Source organism: Emydura macquarii, unplaced genomic scaffold (assembly GCF_026122565.2).
Source record: "Emydura macquarii macquarii isolate MOO-44397 ecotype Brisbane River unplaced genomic scaffold, CSIRO-AGI_Emac_v2 contig_3390, whole genome shotgun sequence".
Classification (NCBI taxonomy): domain Eukaryota; kingdom Metazoa; phylum Chordata; order Testudines; family Chelidae; genus Emydura; species Emydura macquarii.
In genome coordinates, this window is record NW_027133527.1 from 5245414 (window position 1) to 5266318 (window position 20905).

Sequence of the window (20905 nt, forward strand, 5' to 3'; positions counted from 1 at the left end):
CATCTCAGTTACCTGCGCAAAGCGGAGACAGCACATACAGAGGGACCACGGGCATGCAGCCAACAACTGCCCGGCACTACACCACTGACAATTACGGCTCAGCAGTATGCCTGGCAGAGAAGATGCTGCTCTCTAGCGAGCAAAACCGTTTGAAGGTTAAGGTTAGAGAAAGCAGGCGGCCGGGTTCGTGTCCGTGTACAACAGGGCAAACTTAAAAGGTTTCAGCGCTGTAGCTGCTGCTAGTGGAGGGCGGTTTTGCAGGTGTCGGGTTTGCTTGTGTGTGTGTGTGTGTGTGTGTGTGAGTAATGAAACACTGGCTTACCAGAAGTTTGGTCTCATTAACTAGCCCGGGAAACAACTTGCTAGGTGCAGGATCTGTAGGAGCAGAGCGAGCTGCCCCACCATGCACCTTCCCCAAGTTCGCTTTTAGAGCAGCCTGAAGCCTAGCCCGTTCTTTCTTCCCCGAGATGGCCGCACGGGGGCGGGAAGGAGCCGGCCCATCCCCCACCCTGTGAGTGCACGCGCCGCTAACCCCGCCGTGCCCATTCTCCCCCCCCCCCCAGCTCAGCCGCCCTCCCCGCCCCAGTCTCAACATGGCGGCGGCGGGGGGTTAGTGACGTCATGTAGGAGCGCCGGAAGTGACGACATCTTTCTCCTTGGCAACGTCAGAGCCCCGGCCAGCACCGCACGTGTGGTGACTGCGCTGCCCGCCGGCCAGCGGGGGTGGGGAGGCGAGAGAGTCCGGAACCGCTGAGGCGGGGGGGGCCCAGCGGGAGCATGGCGGCTCCTCGCGCCGGCAGCGCCCCCGTGCGCTTCAAATCCAAGTGAGCGGGGCGGGGCTCGGCTCCTAGGGGCGAGCTCAGATCCCTAGGGGGTAAGGGGGGGCCGTGGGGCGAGGCCTCTAGGGGAGAAGGGGGGCCCGTGGGGCAGCTCGTGTCAAAGGGGGATCCGGACAGCCCTTTGGGGGCGGGGGGAGGTTCTGTGTTGGTGCTGCCGCCATGGGGGAGAGGCCCGTCCGTGCCACCCCCCCGGGGCGGGGGTGCCGTGGGGAGAGCCCTGGTGTTGCGGTGGGGGTCTGCCCGGCAGGTGCCAGGCCGTGGGTGGTTGTCTGGGGCTGGGACAAGCCTGGCTTGCTGTCAGCATAGACCTGACGTCCCGCTTGGCAGATACCAGCTGCTTCCCCCCCAGCCGGCTGAGAACCACCCACAGCCATCCCCTGGCTCCCCTCCCTTGCTCCTGCACCGAGCACCGGTGCCGCCTCTTAGCTGTTATTTACTGGCACCCGCGGAACGCCTTGGGAGCGAGGGGTTTCTACCCCGGCAGGTTGGTCTCATCTCCTTACAGAACAGCTGGGTAGATTTGATAGCGAAGGATTCCCTTCTGTAGAGAACTGCACGATTTGTCAACCCCCTTTTCGACAGGATCTTATCGTCTGTTACAGTCTCTAGGTTTTTAACAGCGTTTATCATCACTGCCCTAACAGGGCAAGTGAGCAGATCTGGTGCCCAGGGGTCTGTTTTACAGGGCTGCAGCAGAAGCAAAGTTTTTGTTCCAGATCACTTAAACATAACATGATGCACACGGAATTACCGGCGGTTAAAATGCTGTCTCAGTAGGACGTTTGCTCTGTCAGCCTCTGACGCTTTTAGTGGGGTAATGCATCTCTATTTGAACCTAGTTCCTGTGCAAAACAATCAAATAGTTCTTAATAATCCAAAGTAGTTTGTTCTTGGACTCCCTTGTCTTCACAAGCTTGAAGCAGGGATTCATAAAGGAAAAGATGTTTCAGGAATAGATGTGAGCAGTTACTAGAAGCATTTTACTGTAATTTACATTGCTGGCATGACTCAGATAATCCATTTCTTTCTATACATAGCACATGTTGGTCTTTTTTATTTTCTGATATTTATTTAGCTACTATTTTTCTAGCAAGTTTATTTCTAGTATGATGTGTAAATGTAGTGTTCCTGCATTTCTATAATCACTTGGCAGTGCTGGTAATGCAAATGGTGTAAACAAATCAATCTATTTTTAACTGTTCCTCTGTTTGTGTTCCGTTTTCTTCTTTCAGCTATGCAGTGTCTAGGAAAATTGAGCCTTTCTACAAAGGAGGGAAAGTTCAGGTAATGCCAAACCCCTAATTCTTTTATTGCAATCTTGGGGGAGGAAAGTAAACAATGAGGTGCCGGTATTAATGCATAAAAACATACATCAGTTCTCTTTTGGATGCCATAGACTTTGTGGTTTTTTTCCCCCAGATAAGCCAAGATGGAAAACACATGTTTTGCCCCTGTGGGACGAAACTAAATATAATGGACATAGCAACGGGCGCTCTTGTTCACAGCATCGAGCAGGTAAGATGATGCAAAATCAAACTAACGGAAGTTTTCTAGATTAACATTTATCTACTAATGTGTGATGTATTTAATTCAATATTTTCAAATGACTTTCCAAGGGTATTTTACCTTTACTACTGGGGCATTCGTCTAAAGGCATTGAGAAGAAAGTTTGAGCATTGAAGAATAAGAAATGTATCTGAATCCAGAGAGATATATTATTTATTTGCTATGTTCCCGGCTACAGTGAGATTTGAAAATATTTTCGAAGTTTAGTTCTTGCTAGAAAGTGGCTAATATAGTTTCATGTCTTGCTATGAAAGAGGGCCTCTTTCAATGGTGCAAAGAAGCAGTACTGAGTTTCCATGAACGAACACTGTCTGTGCATGGAATGAAAGGGAATGTATTTTTTTCCCAGTACTCTTGTACTAGACACAGTTTTTCTTCTTGAATGAACCACTTTTCTACCCATCCAAGTGGGATCTGTGTAATCATAGCCCACTATAAAAATCCCTGGTACACCTTAAATACTGCATGCAGTTCTGGTCACCCAATCTCAAAAAAGATATATTGAAATTGGAAAAGGGGCAGAGAAGGGCAACACAAATTATCAGGATATGGAACAACTTCTATATGAAGAGAAATTAAAAAGACTGGGACTGTTCAGCTTAGAAAAGAGATGACTGGGGGGGGAATATGATAGAGATCTATAAAATCATGAATGGTATAGAGAAAGTGAATAGGGAAGTGTTATTTACCCCTTCACATAACACAAGAACCAGAAATTACCCAATGAAATTAATAGGCCAGCAGGTTTAAAACAGAAAAAAGGGAGTACTTCTTCACATAGTGCAGTCAACCTGTGGAACTCGTTACCAGGGGATGTTGTGAAGGCCAAAAGTATAACAGGGTTCAAGAAAGGATTAGATAAGCTCATGGAGGATAGGTCCATCAGAGGCTATTAGCCAAGGTGGTCAAGGATGCAATCACATGCTCCAGGTGTCCCATAACCCCCAACTGCCAGAAGCTAGGACTGGACAACAGGGGAAATGATCACTCAAAATTTCCCTGTTCTGTTTATTCCCTCTGAGGTGTCTGGTACTGGCCACTCGCAGAGGACAGGATACTGAGCTAGCTGGACCATTGATCTGACCCACCATGGCAGTTCTTATGTACTTGTTTATCATGGAGGACTGGATTTGGTCTCAAACTCCAGACCCCATGTAATGTAGGTGGTGAGATGTGCTTGTGGACATGCATCCTGGTGGGCTGAAGCAATATAGTCAGCGTGGAAGCCTCTGGCCAGAGTAGGAAACTTGCCTGTGAACAGCCTCACTGGAAATTGTTCATCTTTGGATTGCAGCTGAAATTAAGAGTCTTCACTTGACAGTGATATGAGTTAAATGAAAGCTAGAAGCAGCTCCCTAGGAAGATCTCTCACTCACACACTTCACCCGTTTCTGTCCCTGTCCCCGTCCCCGACCACAGGTTGGAACTACTCAGTCAGGGAAGGAAATGTATCATTGTGGGAACCATGATTCCTTAGCCCTGTACAGTGTACCCCAGTCTTGTAAATCTTATTTGTTCATGGGTGTTCTTGAGTTTTCTCTGCAGGACATTCTGTGATGAAGCGCACACTCAGTGAAGAAGCAGCAATTTAGCATGTGTAAGCTGTGTAAAATCTGTAAAGAGACTAGGGCAATGTGGCATTTAAAAATATTGCACAGATGATTTAACTGCCTTTTTCTTCCATTTATAGGATGATCAAGAGGACATTACATCATTTGTTCTTAGCCCCGATGATGAGGTATGTGACAAGTTACACTTGCTCCTTGTTTTCCCTTCCCACTTTAGTAGGTCTCATAAATAAGCATGTCAGCCCTGGAGAGCGTTCTGCGTGCAATCATGGTGCACTCATGACGGATGAATGGTGTAAGTGGGGTCTGATTGGACTCTCCCATCTTTAATTTCTATGACATGATTTTCTAATTAATTGTGTATGCTCTCTATTACCATTTCCAATAAACTTGTGTCCTGTATAAAGTAAAGGGAATATTATTTAATGATTGTTACAGAGATCCCAATCTGAATTGAAGTTTCATTGTGGCAAGCTCAGAGCAAACACACAGGGATGTGGTCCCTGTCTCAAAAATCTCACTCTGTCCTTCTGTGTGCGTGGGTGTGTGTGTGATTCATTCTTGCAGATATGCCCGTGGTATTAATTTTGATGGATTATATGGGCCCAAAGAGTCAAAGATGTTAACATGACCCAGTCACTGGCCAACACTGAACAGTTTTAAACAAAGTTTGGGGTTTCATATACAGAGATGTCTGCTTGCTTAGTACCCTGGCAAACATGGCTAATTTTTTTAACCTTTCACTAAAGATACAGAAAAGAAAGAAAAACTACAAAAGGATGTGAAATGTAAAGTATTAAATAAGGCTTTCGTTTTAACAGCTTTAACATTTTAAAGGTAGTAATAACTGTCTTTTTTGAGGAAAAGAGAAAGACAAACGAGGCAAACTCACAAGAGGGAAGAGAAGAGAATAGTAGAGAGAAAGTGCAGCCTCTGTCTTTGGTGTTGACTTTCACTTGCAGCCTCACTGCTGGAGGAACATAGGCACACAGTGTCAACAGCCACTCGAAGACCTGGCAAACTTGTACCAGCAGCAAGCTGTTCAGGGCATTGCTTTTAACTGCCTCTTTCGTCACAGCCTTACAGCAATGTGGCAAAAAATACAGTCTTGGCTGGCTAAGTCAAGTGCTTGTTAGACAGAAGACAAAAGGAAAGATGTAAGAAAAAGGAGAAGGAAGGTGGGGAAGAAAAAGAACACCTAAACGGGATGAAGATGATAGCAGGAACCAAAGTCTCGCATCCCAAGTGGCATTCAGAATTTAGCCAGAGCCAGTGGAGGTGATGTCATCTTGGTCTTTCTCTCTGGCCTGGTCTGGGCATGTCAGGATATCTCTCAGGATCAGGATGACAACGGCCCAATGGTGTCATGATGGATCCCAGGGTCCCAGAAGATGGTGGGAGTGGCAGCAATGCCAGTGTAGTTAGCTTCTGTTTCATCTGTCTCCCAGCCAGCAGCTGTTGTTAGACAGCTTGATTTTTTTTCCCCCCAATTTTTTTTTTTCGTTTGAGGACCCCAAAGGGGAGTGATCAGTGGAATAGCCCATTCCCTCGTTGTTTTGTTTACTAATTAGGCCTAATTTCTGACACATCAATTTTGATCCAGTAATTTCTGGTCCCACCCTTCTCTTGTTTACCAGGCACAATTTTAACACAGTCATTGAGTTATAATAGTAGGCCTTTTTGGTTGTACTAATTTAGTGTATGTCCCTTTTGTATCTTCTTCCGTCACTGTTTATTATTCTAGGTTACTGCGAAATTTTATGAACTTGCACGTCTCACAACTACGGTGAATTTGTAGCCTTTATTAGGTGTTTGTTATCTATATCTTTGTTTATCTATAAAGCTTAGCAGTTGCTTCTAAACTTACCTGATATATATATAAAGAGAGAGAGAGGAGAGAATTTTATCTGTTTATGGCATTATAGAATTGCATTTCTGTCCAGTGCATCCTGATGTGCTTATATTTTTATATGGGTTTATTATTTATATGGCTTTTGCCATAATAAAAAAAGCTGAGAAATAAATTAGTTTCACAATTAGCTTCTTTTTGGTAACTGAATTTTCCTGGCTTTTGTCTGTCTATTGGTTTTCTAAATTTTGTTGTGAACATAATGCAGAATTTGAATGTACTTACTAGCTAACTTAATCTCTGTATTTTCCTCTTTTTCCTGCTGTATGTTTCTGTTAGGTTCTTGTGACGGGAAGCCGAGCGTTGCTGTTAAAGCAGTGGGAATGGCGACAGAACAAATGTACACGTACATGGAAAGCAATGCACACGGCACCAGTGGCCACCATGATCTTTGATTCCACTTCCACTTTGTTGGCCACAGGTATAGTCTGACTTCAGGGTCGCAACGGGGGAGTCTGTTTTTAACAGCAAAGTCTTAAGAGGCTATCGAGTTCTCTCTTGATTTCATTCAAACACCAGGGTCACTGTCTAACATCACAGAACTTAGGCCATTTCATCACAAAAACAATCTTCTTGCAATATGTAAAAAATATATTATTAATTGAAAATTCAATAAATAGTTATATGCACCCAGAGAGACAGCTTGTCTCGTTTCCAGAACTGTGCTGGGACCACGAGAAATTCCTGAGCTGAAATCCCAGCTCTGAAACTGACTCTGGGGTAGGGAGGTTGGGCGAGTCCTTTAACTTTTCCGTGTCTCGGGGTCCTCATCGCTGAGTAAGGACAGTCACTGTACCTGAGTTAATGCTTAAACTCCTCTGAAAATGCGATGTTCTGTAACCCATGGAACCTCTCTGGAGGTGGTTGTAACTAGCTGTTCTTTCTCATTTCTCCTTTCTGCTTTTGTAACCTGATACCACTGCTCATGTTCCAGCCTTGCTGTGTGCCCCTTTCTGTTGTTAATTCCCTCATCTCCTTTCTTCTTGTAGGTGGCTGTGACAGCACCATTAAGATCTGGGATGTAATCAAACAGTACTGCACGCATAACCTGAAAGGATCTTCGGGGGTTGTACAGTAAGGAGAAAATCCTCTTATCCTCCCTTTTCAGTTAGGGAAACTAGCAGAGACAGTTTTACCAAAACACTGAAATTCCACCCACGTGTTCTGTCTGAAATAAGGAGCAGCAGCTTGGGGATCTGGGTTTGTGACCCTGATTCCATTAGCGTAGCAAACTTGCTTAAGATTTATGGATGTTAAGCATGTGAGAAGAGCAGGGAGGAGATTCCCCATCCTGTAATTTTAGTACATAAAAACTAACCCAAAAGCAGGCCTTCTGAGCTAGTACTGATCCAGTGCTCCAGCCTGGTGATAGCGAGCCTTGTGGTAACTGAAAAGATCTCAAAGCACATTTCTTAAAAATAAGAGTGATAGCCCTGGTATCCTGGCTAAATTCCAAATCTTATAATTACATCTCCCTCCTGTACTTTCCTTTGGACACAGGATTTTTCTGTCTGACCTAAATTATTGTGTAGTGTTGCTGTGCACTTCTAAACAGCTGCTACATGCCAACTCAGAGGGGGCAGCATTTCAGTGCTGGGTAAAGTGTTTGCTGCATGCAGTTTCTATGTTATTTCAAGTTTTATAATTTAATCTCGGGTGAGAGAAGTATTAAAAATAGAATGATGATCTTGCTGTACAATTATAATCAGTGCTGATCCTTTTGGCACCATCCCAGTCTGGTCATTGGTATTATCCAGAGATGACTGAGTAAGAAGAGCATTCTGGGTAAGTGGGATGCAAATGACTGTCCTGAGCAGGTCCGATTTTTGATATGTTAAAGGAGGACCAACGCTACACCTGGCTGTTGCTTTGGGAGGAAAAGATAGGGAGGGAGATGATGTGGTTAAGGAATTCTGTGGCTCCTACAATTGACAATTTATGGACTCGTTAGAGCATTTCCCAAGGCAAAGACCTATGGTAAATTTTCCGAGTGGCCAGGCTGTGCATAGATGAGATTCCACAAAGGAGGTCAGTAATTTAAAGCAAGTTCAGCTAATGTGAATGATCTCGCATAGATGATACATGTTGATGTTATTTCCGCATCAGACAACGCTGGTTGGCTTGGGCCTGCATTATGTGAGTGTCTCTCTTTCTCTCCCTGGCTAGCATTGTCGAGTTCCATCCCGATATCTCCCGCTTGCAGCTCTTCTCCTCCTCGATGGACTATAAAATCCGGATCTGGGACCTGAAATCCAGCAAGTGTATCGCCTCTCTCGACGGCCACTACAGTGCTGTCACGTCTCTGGCTTTTGCTGCAGATAGGAACACACTCATCAGGTAAACTTGTTATGGGCTTATCAAATCTCCATTCAGATTCCCCCTTCTCCAAGAAACACCTGGTGTTCTCCTGCTGCCCATGGGCTTTGCTTTTTCAAGGAAGGAAGGGGTGACCGTACAGCACATGGAGGCTCAGTTGGGGCTCCAAGGGAGAGAGAGATTGAGGGTCTGGGTTTCACCTAATCATGCTCCATGCCTCTGTGTCCCCATGTGTAAATTGCAGCTAATACTGAACTGCCTCATAGGGATGTGTGTGGCTTGGTTCATCATGCCTGACCTACAGAGTGGTTGACTATCCACAACTCCATGTCTGAGTTTGATTTTTGGCTGGAAGGTGCTGCTAGTGACATTTTCTTTATAACCTTTGTTGCAGCTCTGGTCGTGATAAAGTCTGTATGGTATGGGACCTGAAAACAAGAGAAGCCAAGAGGACCATCCCTCTGTATGAGGTGAGATTACTATCCCAGTGGTGGTTTTCCTCTAGTCAGGAGAGGACCCACTCATGATTCCAAGTAGGCAGGCAGGCAGGCTGTTAAATTCTACATACCTTTCAAGGTGGGTCCGCCTCACGGTTTGCCAATGTCTCTCGTAGAGTGTGGAGGCTGCAGTATTGTTACCTGGGGACGGAGATTTCTCACAGTTAGGCGTGAAGAAACAAGGGCTTCACTTTCTCACAGCGGGCAGCAAAGGTGAGTGAGCCCTGTGGAATTTCCTGTCCTGTCACTGCCAGACTCGGGGTTAAGAAGGAGTAAACTCCACTCTGTGTCCAGCCATTGCCAGCCCATGGCGCCTTTCCCGTTGTCTTGTGTCTGTTGAAACTCCAGGTCCAATTCAGTGAGCCTGTTCTGGAACTCTTGGATATTTAGGGCAGCAACTTCTCCCTCACTCGCTCTCTGCTAAGCTTTTACAGTCAAGATACCACAGTGATGGGTGAGGTATTAAGGCCTGCTCAGATTTGATAGTCAAGATTTAATTTAGAAAACACCTTCTGTGTTAGGGGTCATGTTTACATGAGAAAATTGCACTGGTTTAAATGAAATTAAGTTTTAAACCAGTGTGAACCCCTGTGTGGACACGTCACTTTGAGTGCCTTATTTTAGTTTAGCTTAAACCTGTTCCTAATCAACTTTAGCTAACCTGAAATAAGTCTGGTTTAGACCAGACTAAGCGTCCACACAGCCTTTCACATCCATGTAATTACATCAATTTAAAAATCACACCTTTAATTAAAGCAGCACAGCTGTCTTCTCTAGACAAGGCTGGATTTTGAGTGGATACGCCTGAGAGGACCTTTCTGAGCAGGTAACAATGCCACTTACAGGCAGTCTACATCCCATGCATTAGGGATCCTGCGCATCTGGGAAGCGGCCACAGCTGCCTGCGTGTACACCCAGCCCGTGCCCTACCAACGTGCGGACGCCAAGGAGGAAGAGGGCAGCGAACACAGTCTGACACACTGCATGCTGGTGTCCGGGAAAAATGAGATTGCAACTGTGACTGCTGAGCATAATATCCTCTTTTACGATGCCCAGACGCTTCAGCTGAGAAAGCAGGTACCATGTACCAAACCCCAGTGCCTCTTCTCTTCCAGCACCCAGGCCTTGGGACATCTCCATGTCCAATGACACAATTTTGCCTAATAGTTCCATCTTCCCCAGCTATTGCTACCCTTTTCTCCTTGCTACCCAGGATGCACAGAGCACAAGTTCATTGAGGAGGTTGCTATGGGATAGCTTAGCATTGTACTGAATTGGAGCCAGGCAGTAAGAACCAGACTTGGCATCAGGAGTTAAAGATGGTTCTTTGCAGGGATTTCTTCTTAAAGAAACGAAACACAGACGAAAGGGCAATGAAGGATAGATCGTCGAGCAATGCTCCATGTCCTTAAATATTTATGTATTTAAACGGAAGCTGTGATATTTCAGGTTTTTTTTTTTTTTAAGCATGACACCAAATAAAAGATTCCTTGCTGTCGGCCAGTAGTGCAGTGCTATCGGTCTTCTCTCACCAGCTAGTTCCTTGCCTGTTAAGCTGTCTCTTGTTTCGTTGCCCTCAGTTCGCAGGTTACAACGATGAGGTTCTGGATGTGCGGTTCCTTGGCCCTACTGACTCTCACATTGTTGTGGCGACCAACAGCCCTCAGCTGAAAGTCTTTCAGATAGCGACATCCCACTGCCAGATCCTGTATGGCCACACAGGTATGCAGAGACCTAGAGACTTGTCAACTCTGTGGTGGGCAGAAAGAGACTGTCTGGGTCACCCCTCGAATTGGCTTCTCTCCTCCCAAGACTCATCTGTATTGAGGCAGCAGTGCCCTCTAGTTCTCCAGAGCAGGGTGGAGGCATCTGGTCTGCAGGCGGTGCATGTGGGAAGCTCCCACTGCTTTCCGTGCTGTCCCTGTTTCTATAAAGAGAAGCCTTTATTCTCCTGGGTTGTTGGTTTAGTATCTTTCGCCAGCCCTGAAATCCACTTACATTTAAATAGCGTGGGGGTGGCGGTGGGGCTGGGTGGAGGGGGCCTGGCACTGAGTGTGAATGCCTCTTGCGACTGCCAGTGTCAAATCAAATCATGCCAGTTCCACAAAGTTAGCCAGGTGCTTGCTAGCAAATGGCAGAACTCGGTGGGGGTATTTTTAAGTCCCGCAGAGCTTCCCACCCCCCTCAAGGCAGTGGACTCTGCATTATTCCGTGCATTTCTGTTGTCTGCATACAATAGTCCGTTGCTGCCCCTCCTGCGTGGGAGGTGCTCTCCAGAAACATCCACAAAACTCATTATCCTTCAAAACCCTTCTTAAAACTCCCCTTTTGTTTCATAGCCATCACAGCAACTTGAGAGCGGTCAGGCTGGGACCACTGCTTAGCAAGCTGGCCCCTATTCTCTGCGTTCCCTTGCACTGCCCCATCTGGTGTCTCTTGTTTTAAACTTAAATTGTAAGTTCTTCAGAGCGGGGGTCATCTTTTTAGTCTGTTTGAACCATACCTTGGACGATGGGCCCCTGGTCCACGCTGAGGGCTCCTAGGCGCTGCCAATGATGAATAATAATGGCTGCTGTCTTTCCTTTCAGAAACCGTTCTTGCCCTGGATGTCTTCAGAAAGGGCTTGATGTTTTGTAGCTGCGCTAAGGTAATACACTTCCTTCTGGGTGTGCTGAGTAAGGCACGTTGCTTACAGTGATCTTTATTTTTGTGGGCCCTTTTCTTGCTCATCACCATAGATTTTTGGAAAGGGCTTTTGTAGTACTGAGGGGAAACTTCTGTCCACCCCACCTTTGAAATGCAGAGATTTCAGTGCGCTTTTTAAACTGTTTCCTTATTCCTATCATTTTTTTTAACATTGTCCTTAGAAAAACATGGGTTGGTTTTTATTATCTTGGTCCATCAGTAAATCAAAGTTATTTTATCTTCCTTGGATCTTCAGTATTTGTGCCACCCTTAGTAAGCATCTCTCTCCGCACATGGGCTGCGAGCTGTTCAGTGTGGCTGGGAGCAGTCTGTAGCATCAATGACAGGTAAAGAGACAAAGGGCAGGCTGGCTCACCATGCTCCAAAAGGAAGTAATTAATGTCAATTTTAACTTTCCATTCAAATTAAAATTCATTTTAATGGGTCTAGTTTAGTTTGCAGTAAGGGAGATTTCAGCTGGATATTAAGATAATTTTCTGACTCTAAGAACAGTTGAGCACTGGGAAAGCTTACATGGGAGGTTTTGGAATTCCTGTCAGATGTTTTTGAAGCACAGGAGGGTGGACTTAGCCTCTTTAGCCCTACATTTCTATGATTCTGTGACTATCGCTTGGACCTGTAAGCTGGAATTCCTCGTTACAGGGCAGCCCTCCATGTGTCTGTGCCCTGAGATGACGACAGAATGACTGCAAACATCGATTTGTTTTTGTTTTTTGTTTTTTTCAAAGCAGACAATACCATGCACACTGGCTGTTGTAATACTAATCTGCTCACTTGTCAGAAAAGTATAAGCGCTTTCCTCCTTTCCTGTTTCAGGACAGAAGCATCCGGGTGTGGAGGATGGATAAAGCAGGCGAGGTGGTCTGCGTGGCTGAAGGATTGGGTCATGCCCATGGAGTGGGTGCACTTTCCTGCTCAAGGTAACGGAGGCATCGTTCTTCTTACTTGTGCTTGGTGCCCAGAATGAAGAAACCACTATCTTTGTAAACTAAGGCCGCTGCCTCTGTGGTGTCTCAGGCCAGTCAGGGTGAACCTGGTGAATTGTAATGTGATCAAGTTGGAAGAAAGATCTTTGGCCCACCCTGTTGCCGCACCACTCCCAGCTCTTGTAATTGCGATTTTCCTCTTTGTCCACCTGGTTCAGGTTTGTTTAGAACGTGGTTCTCAACCTGTGACACTTGCGGCCCAGTCAGCACATAGCTGCAGCCCATGTGACATCCTGAGAGCCATACAGGTAGTGTACATGTTGTGTGGATGTGGCCCACATAACATAACACAACACAGAGAGAGCTGCGTAATGCGGCCCACAATGGTAAATAGGTTGAGAACCACTGGTCTAGAAGAACAAAAAGCTGCAGGAGCCTTGATCTGGCTAGCTACTGGATTACATTACTGTGAATTAGAGAGGGAAGGGGTTGGGGCAGAGGAAAAACACACAGAGAATAGAACATGCTGGGAAATCTTGCCTGTTTATAGAATCTTCTCCTTTCTTCACATTTGTTCCTTTTTGAAGTCCAATTTCTGTATTCAAAAGCTGCAGTGCATTAAATGATGGTTAGTCCAGAGGAACAACAGTGCCTGTGGCGAAGAGCTGAACTGCTGGGGGCTGTCGTAAGGATTTAAATGAAAATAACTGAAGCTTTTGAAAACATTAAAACTCTTAGCTGTTTGAAATCCCAACTGAGTGCGTAGGATGGCACTAGAGAAAGAAAAGCCCTTTTCTCTGCGCAGGTGAAGCAATTGTTTTGCTTTACTGTATTTGACATTTTTCCTTTTCATATCTCTCCCTCTGCCCTTCCCACTTCCAGAATGAAAGAGAGCTTTGTAGTCACCAGCAGCCAAGACTGTACAATCAAGGTCTGGAATCTCTCTGAGTCCCTCACTGCCAAAGCAAAAGCGGGCTTGATCTCCAGTCCTGAAATCCTTCATGCCCAAGTGACTGAGAGGGGTCACGACAAGGTAAAATGTCAGCGGGCTTTTTCTTTGGAAGCTCAGTGAGGCAGTTCTTGTGCTCTGTGCTTTGAGTGCCTTTGCCAGCATGGTTCAGGATGTTGTAAAACATACATTTGTGGATTACAGGCAATAACATGCATGATGAAATAGCTTCCTCTGACACCAGACAAGGAAGATCAGGGACTTTGTGAGGTGGAGGCTAGGGAAATTCCCTGGAAATTATTTGTTCCGTTCTCTAAAGAAAATAATTCAAGAGAGGGCATGTATTTTTCTGCCCTCTCTTTTTCTGTGCCTTTCATGCCCATGTTTTAGTTCTCCTCTATGAATCTCACAGTTCAGTACAACAAACTCTGTCTGAGTCTGACAGAGTCAGTGGGACTTGGCTTGGGGGCACCTACCTATAAGCACTGATCTAGAATAGCTGCACCAAAGGAAAGATCTCATGTGGTGGGAAGAACGCATCATGGGAAATATTTTATTTAGCTTCTAGTTGAGCTGTAAGAGAATAGATCCTGTCAGATATGCTAGCTGTAAAACAGGAAAAGGCCCAGAAACAATGAAGGTGATTCTTGAGTTCTCAGAATGAACGTAGCCTGAACTTCAATCTCTTTCACTCTTCCATTCTCTGCCTTGGGCTAACCAGGTGTTTGGTTAATGCTGGCAAGAGAATTTCACTGATTGCGCCTTTTGTTTGACTTGCTGTAGGATATAAATAGTGTGGCCGTCTCTCCAAATGACAAACTGATTGCCACTGGCTCACAGGACAGGACAGCCAAGCTGTGGTCCTGTCCTGATTGCTCTCTGATGGGCATCTTCTCAGGACATAAGCGTGGGATCTGGTGCGTACAGTTTTCTCCTGTGGATCAGGTGTTGGCCACCTCCTCAGCAGATGGCTCTGTGAAGCTGTGGGGTCTTCACGACTTCAGCTGTCTGAAGGTAATGAAAATTCAAACTCCTGGGTCGTGCGGACAAACCCTTGAATGTAGCAGAGATTTGTCAGGGCTGCTCCAAATAGCCAGACTAGCAGAAGTTTAACGATACTGCCACGATGAGGGAAACACTGTTCAGGCCTGGACTTGTTCTCCAGGCCTTCAGGATCTGAGACGTGCACAGGCTATAAGCCCCTTGGCACTGCCCCAGTGTGGGCTGGTTGGAGAGGGTAGACATATTCCATCTTTGGAAAGAGGGATGGACTGGCCTGACACAGGCAGGTCCTTGAAGGAAATGGGCATAGAACTGATTTGATTTGACTCTTGGTCTTCAATGGAGAAATATCTCCCCAGTCTGTCTTATTAGAACAAGGAGGTAGATGCTTAATTGTACCCTTCTTACGGCATGCTCCTACTTTTAGATTACTAAGCAGCCGCACTGCCATGATCCCCACGTGGTGTTCTCTCACCTAGATCTTAATGTCTGCTTGACACTATAGGCGGGTGACTCAACCTTTTAGCAGCTGATTGATCCAGTTAACATAAATGCCTTGCTCTGATCATCCCAGGTGGGTTTTAACCTTGGATCCTATGTTCAAGCAGTTACAGGCTTCTAAAAAGAAGTACTGGGATGTGTCCCTTCTTCTTGCAGTGGTCTTAAGTTGCAGTGGGGGAGGTCTCGGTTGGATATTAGGAAAAAATTTTTCACGAGGAGGGTGGTGAAGCACTGGAATGGGTTACCGAGGGAGGTGGTAGAATCTCCATCTTTAGAGGTTTTTAAGCTGCGGCTTGACAAAGCCCTGGCTGGGATGATATAGTTGGTGTTGGGCTTGCTTTGAGCAGGGGGTTGGACTAGGTGACCTCCGGAGGTCCCTTCCAACCCTCATCTTCTATGACTCTCCTGTACCTCCTTCCGCTGCAGCAAAACACAGGTTCCAGGGATGCCGTCTGCCTGTCGGAACCTCTTTGTCTAGAACATGGGTGCAAATTTAGTTCTGATGAAAGAAGAGCATCCTTCCAAACTGCCTCTTAGCCCCGAATAGTGAGGCAGGGTCTCCCTGTAACCTGGCTCTGGCTTCGCAGGCACATGCTTTACAGCAAGGATGACTGTCACCCAGTCTGTTGCTTCTTTTTATATATTTTTTTAAAAATTTCCAGACTTTTGAAGGTCACGACGCCTCGGTGCTGAAGATCGTTTTCGTGAGCCGTGGGACACAACTGCTCAGTAGGTATGGCCTTTCTCTAGGAGCCTTAGCGAAGCTAGGCCAATGCAGTGAACTTGAGAGGGAGGTTGAGTCATTGATTGGAAAAGCCAGTGAGGTGCGCTTGGCAGATGGGATTCTGACGAAACAAGGAACCGCTCTGGAGTAAGCAGGTGGAATTCTCATTGAAGTCAGCTGGAGTTGGGCCTGCTTACCCTGGCACTGGATTTGGCGGTGTGTTTTCAAACCAGTGAAACCAGAGAGGTCAGCGCCCGCTACCTTGACTGCAGCCCTTTCCCAGAAGCAGATTGTAAGTTCTCCTTGATGGGGAAAATACCCAATTTCCGCTGAGCTTTCCTGCAGTGGTAGTTGCACCGCTTTTGTCCTCCAGTCAGGCATCTGTGCTGCTGTGTTCCAATGATCCTCCACTGAACTTGTTGGGACAGTGAGATGTACCCAATATGTGGAGAGCTCCGGAGGGGCATTTCTCCCTATTGTAGCTGGCATGAGCAGCAGAGGAAGAGTTAATCAGCCAAAGGGAAATGAATCCAGAATCATCAAGGAAAGGATTTACTGCATTTACTTGATTATAAACAGAAATAAAACCTGAATAAATGATCTTTGCACTTTCCAAACAGAGAGAAATGGGAAAAGCCAATACACGGCATAGATAGCAAGATGTAAATTGGAGTTTAAAACTCTTAGTTCAAGAGTGGCTAAAGCACAACCCTTGGTCTTTGGGAGACCCCCTTCAATTCCCATATCGGCCACAGACTTCCTGCGTGTCCCTGGACAAGTCACTTACTCTTCCAGTGCCTCAGTTTCCTGTCTGTACAATGGGGATAACAGCACTGCCCTGTCTCCCAGTGGGGCTGGGAGTATAAATACATTTGGATTCTGAGTGCCTCAGATACGGCAATGACGGGGGTATGTAAATAGCCACGGTAGAAAGAACACCCCAGGGGGATGTTAATAACATCGTTTGGTTTTGTTTGAAATGGTTTTTAACTGACAGGGTCCTTTTGTGCTGTCAGAGTCTCGCTTTTACAAACCCATCACTTCAGACGATGCAGCAGAGCGAGACTAGGACTGTCTATTGCTGATTTAAATCAAAGGGTTTATGTCTGGTTTCTCTTTCCCCTTTCCAAAAGCGGTTCTGATGGTCTCTTGAAACTCTGGACGATTAAAACAAATGAGTGTGTGAAAACATTAGACGGTCATGAAGATAAAGTATGGGGTCTTCACTGTAACAAACAGGATGACATGGTTGTGACAGCATCCAGCGATTCCTGTGTCATCCTGTGGAAGGTATAGTACATGGTCTTCCTATCATTGCTTTAAGAAAAGAATGGAGGGTGTGTAGTCTAGTGGTCAGAACCCTGGACTAGGAGCCAGGCTGCCTGAGTTCTATTCCGAACTCTGCCACTCACTGTGTGTGACCCTAAACCTCTCCTTTCCTCATCCTCCCCATCTGTAAAACTGGGAGAGGCAGATGATGATTTTGGCTGAGGTTCCAGACTAGCACTGTCACTTCTCTCTCAAGGCAGAGACGGGAAATGGCCCTAAGCAGCCTGCCAGCAGCAAGCAATGGGAGCTGTGGCCATGACAGGAAGGGCCTGTTCCTCGGTGCTGTAAATAATGTGGGAAACAGATGGATTCAGCATTTGACACCCACGTAAAGATCTTCCTGCAGAAAACAGGCTCCTGCTGAAATGGGCAGTAGGAAACCAAACTCTGTTTAAGTGAGACTGACAGCAGTTATGTTCTGATTTGTTAAAGGATGTCACTGAAATCGAACTGGAAGAGGAGCAAGCTAAGCAAGAGGAACAGATTATGAAGTGAGTAACCCTGAGCAATACTTGGGATAGTATATAGTCCCCTTTATCATGTGCCATTCCATGCAACTGCACTTAAAGCCTTTCCATTCCTTCCTATTCATAAAGCAAATCATTTGTTTACCAGTCTGTCTGCCCCATAATCTCTTTTTGTCTCTTTATCCACTGCTGGTTATCTTTGCTTCCCATAAAGTCTTCGTATAATAACAATTAACTTGGAAGTCAATTAACTTCAGGGTTCTGTGCTGCTGAGATAAGCCAAGGCAGACAATCATTTCCTCCTGTGACAGCCAGCACAGAGTAGCCTGGGAAACTCTTTAACATAATGCCAGGATAATTATCCACACAATGAGGGCACTGAGGTTTTCACTGGCAAGCCAACTTTTAGTAACTCCTTGGCACTAAATCTGTAGGTTACCAATGAATTGGCTATATTTTGCATAACATTTTGTTCTCTCAAGCAAATGAACCTCTGATAACCTCTTATTCCTGACTGTGTTACAGAGATCAAGAGCTTTCCAACCTGCTCCATGAGAAAAAATACCTGAAAGCTTTAGGGCTGGCAATCTCTTTGGATCGGCCACACACGGTGCTGACCGTAATCAAGGGTAGGTGTCCACTGTCAAACAGTGTACTTTCTGGTATCTTCCAAATCATCCCTTCTGTCAGGAAAAGGAGACCGAAAACAGGAGCCTCCCACTTTTTCCCCCTTTCCTTGTCACATCCACATTCTGATTTGAAATTACCAAAGCCCCACTGCGTTGTGCACAACGGCAAATCTTTCCTCTGATCTCCCAGCACAAGCGTCTCTCAGGAAAGGTCAGAGCATGACAGATGTTAAACACAGCACTGTACAAACCTTGATGGCTCCTCTAAATGTGGTGCACAATGCCTGACTGTCCAGGAGCAGTGGGCCTTGAGTTAGAGGACAGGGTAGCTTTCATCCTCAAAGCCAGCAGCCTGAAACCAGAATCGTTATTGAGGTTAATTGTTACTTTGCAGCATTTGTCTGCGTTTTAAACGAGCACCTGGCTCATGGCAGTTACTTCACAAACAGCTCTTCACAGTGCTGAGGGTCAGGTTGCTGGTTCGGTTTTCCCTGGGTTACACACCCAGTAAGTTTGGCAGAGAAACCACGCCTAGCGTTCATGCTTTTTCATTGGTGCATGGTGCACTTTTAAATTATACCATGGCTAAAGCTGTCTCACCTTTACAAGAAGTCAGTGACTCTTCTTTGACCAATTTTATACCCATAATTTCTAGAGTCTGAATTGGGAGAAGTTAGGTGCCCCAGTCTTACCAGATTAACACACTGTTACTAAGATTTGTGCCTGCAATTCTGGTAATAGCAGGTACAGTTTCCATGTGCAGTTGTACATGAAAGTTAGAGACATAGTGCCGCACACCTGTTTTCACAACAGCACCCCTTTGTACGGTGTTGCAACACTCATTAAATATCCCAAATATTTGGATGCTTTTACTTCCAAAACTTGGCTTTTGATTTTAACCTTTTTATTTTCTAGAAATTAATATTACCATTATTTCCTGTCTTCATTTCCCCTTTAGCTATCCTGAAGGAAACCGATGGGAAAGAGAACTTGGAAAGGAACATCCTTAGATTGCGGAAGGACCAGAAAGGTTTGCTGAACTATTGCTCATATGACTAAAAGAGTATTTTAGATTAGAAGTTTGTTTTCTGTACTGAAACTAGAAGGAATAGGATCTTCCTTCTATTCACTCCATCCTCACCAAGTGCAACTGCAGCTCAGGGTTACTCTGTCAGTAAAGGTTCCAGCTGTGAGGTCGACCTGATCTGTGGCCGTAAACCTCTGCCACACAATGGTTGTTTGCTCATTTGTAGCATCTTCCATCTCCAGGTATATGAAAGCTTAATAACACTCCTAGGAGCAGCTGTGTCCTATTAGCCCTATTTTACAGATGGGGAAATAGAGGCACATAAGAGAATAAATAACTTGCTCAAGTTGGGTTAGGAGCAGAGCCAGGAGTTTAGAACCGGAGACTTCCATCCCTGTCCCCCCCCTTCTCTATTCAGAAGGCCACTTCCATATGTTACTCATTAGTTGTTCACGATCAACCTGTGACCCAGTCAATCCAGTGAGGGACTCTGTATACAGTTACTATGGCCCCCAGCTTGTCACTCAGTCACGCTTAACTGCCTTGGCAGGTAGAAAAACAGATCCTTCCTAAACTGGCATCTCTGGTAAAAGGTGGCGTTGCCCTTGAGCCTGTGTGTGTGGATTGCACACCTTCTGAATTCTTGGCTTTTCTTTGTAGAGTCTGTGCTGAAGTTCTCAGTGACATGGAACACAAACTCTCGAAACTGCCATGAGGCTCAGGCTGTCCTTGAAATCTTCCTACAGCATGAAGCACCAGAGTTTCTCCTGCAGTATGAGGGGATTAAAACTGCTGTGGAATCCCTTCTGCCTTACACCGGTGAGTTACGAAAGAGAAGCATCCCAGCTCAGTTAGAATGTTGGCACAGTTTTCTCACTCAATGGCTCATCCATCCAGAGGTGCTCCTGTAACAACTCTCCCAGTATCAGCACCTGATCTCAACCATGCCCTGGATCCAGGGCTCTGAGCTGCACCGCAGACCCAGATCTTGTAGACAACAGTACAACAGTGTTGTCGTCTGCACTGGGACACCAGTCCTTCCATCTTGATACCAGCGCCATGTGGAATAAATAATTGCTTCCTGACGTCGTATTATCAGCACTGAAAGTCTGTAAAGATGATACACACTCAGCATCCTCTCCTTTCAGCCAGGGCAGAGAAGAGAATTAGCTCTGATTTTCCTAATGAACTTATACTTTTGTTTTTAGCCATGCTTTTTCTTTCTCTTTGCAGAGCGCCATTTCCAGAGACTAAGCCGGTTATTGCAAGCCTCCATGTTCATCGATTTCATGTGGCAAAATATGAGACTAGCAGATGCATCACAGTGGGACGAGGACATGAGTTTGTGACCATTTATATGCTGCTTGCAGTCTTGAGAATGACTGACAAGCCAGGAACACGCTCACTGACTGAACTGCTGGACGCTAAGATTAGTTGGCTCTCCCAGCCGGCATTGCTGTTTGAGTATTTTTATAATAAATGTTCAAAGTTCGATTTTATAAACGCGAGTCCAGTCTCTATGTGCTGTCTCCTCAGTGCCCTAGATAAGGAGGGCAGAGGTTTCCTTCTCAAGTCTGACTCCTGCTGTTAAACAAAGCGCTCAGTTCTAGAGCCAAAGTCGTCTTGTCATTAGCACTGCACCCTGGTGGGAGACCATCCCAAACCCACATTTCTGTCTGCACCAGCCTGTATCTTTGCTCATCCTCCTCTCTGTTGACCTCTGATGAAGCATCCCTCTCTCGTGGTGAGCTTGTTAAAACTCCAGCTCGCTGGTGGCTGTGTAGACTGGGGGCTGGAGCACACAGCCTTTTCTTTTGGGTAACCTGGGGCTGGCTGGGGAGGGGTGGAGTCTGATTTAAGGAGCATGGAGCGGGCATTACCAGCTTTCCATTCTACCTGAGGGAAAAAGACAGACCAATACAAGCAATATTTCTGGGGTGGATTCAGTTG

The 20905-nt window shown here is 45.8% G+C and overlaps 1 protein-coding gene across 1 annotated transcript; it reads left to right on the plus strand.

The window, feature by feature from the left end:
- The first annotated feature begins 662 nt into the window (after positions 1 to 662).
- Positions 663 to 20458, plus strand: TBL3 (transducin beta like 3). The gene is made up of 22 exons (XM_067534252.1): positions 663 to 824; positions 2072 to 2123; positions 2259 to 2354; positions 4096 to 4143; positions 6162 to 6303; positions 6872 to 6956; positions 8049 to 8219; positions 8593 to 8668; positions 8812 to 8908; positions 9564 to 9772; positions 10276 to 10417; positions 11284 to 11342; positions 12218 to 12321; positions 13210 to 13360; positions 14060 to 14290; positions 15442 to 15512; positions 16637 to 16793; positions 17265 to 17323; positions 17825 to 17928; positions 18887 to 18958; positions 19616 to 19774; positions 20189 to 20458. Exons 1-22 carry the CDS (start codon positions 778 to 780, stop codon positions 20302 to 20304), a joined length of 2448 nt encoding a protein of 815 aa, XP_067390353.1. The 5' UTR covers positions 663 to 777; the 3' UTR covers positions 20305 to 20458.
- Positions 20459 to 20905: the final 447 nt, after the last annotated feature.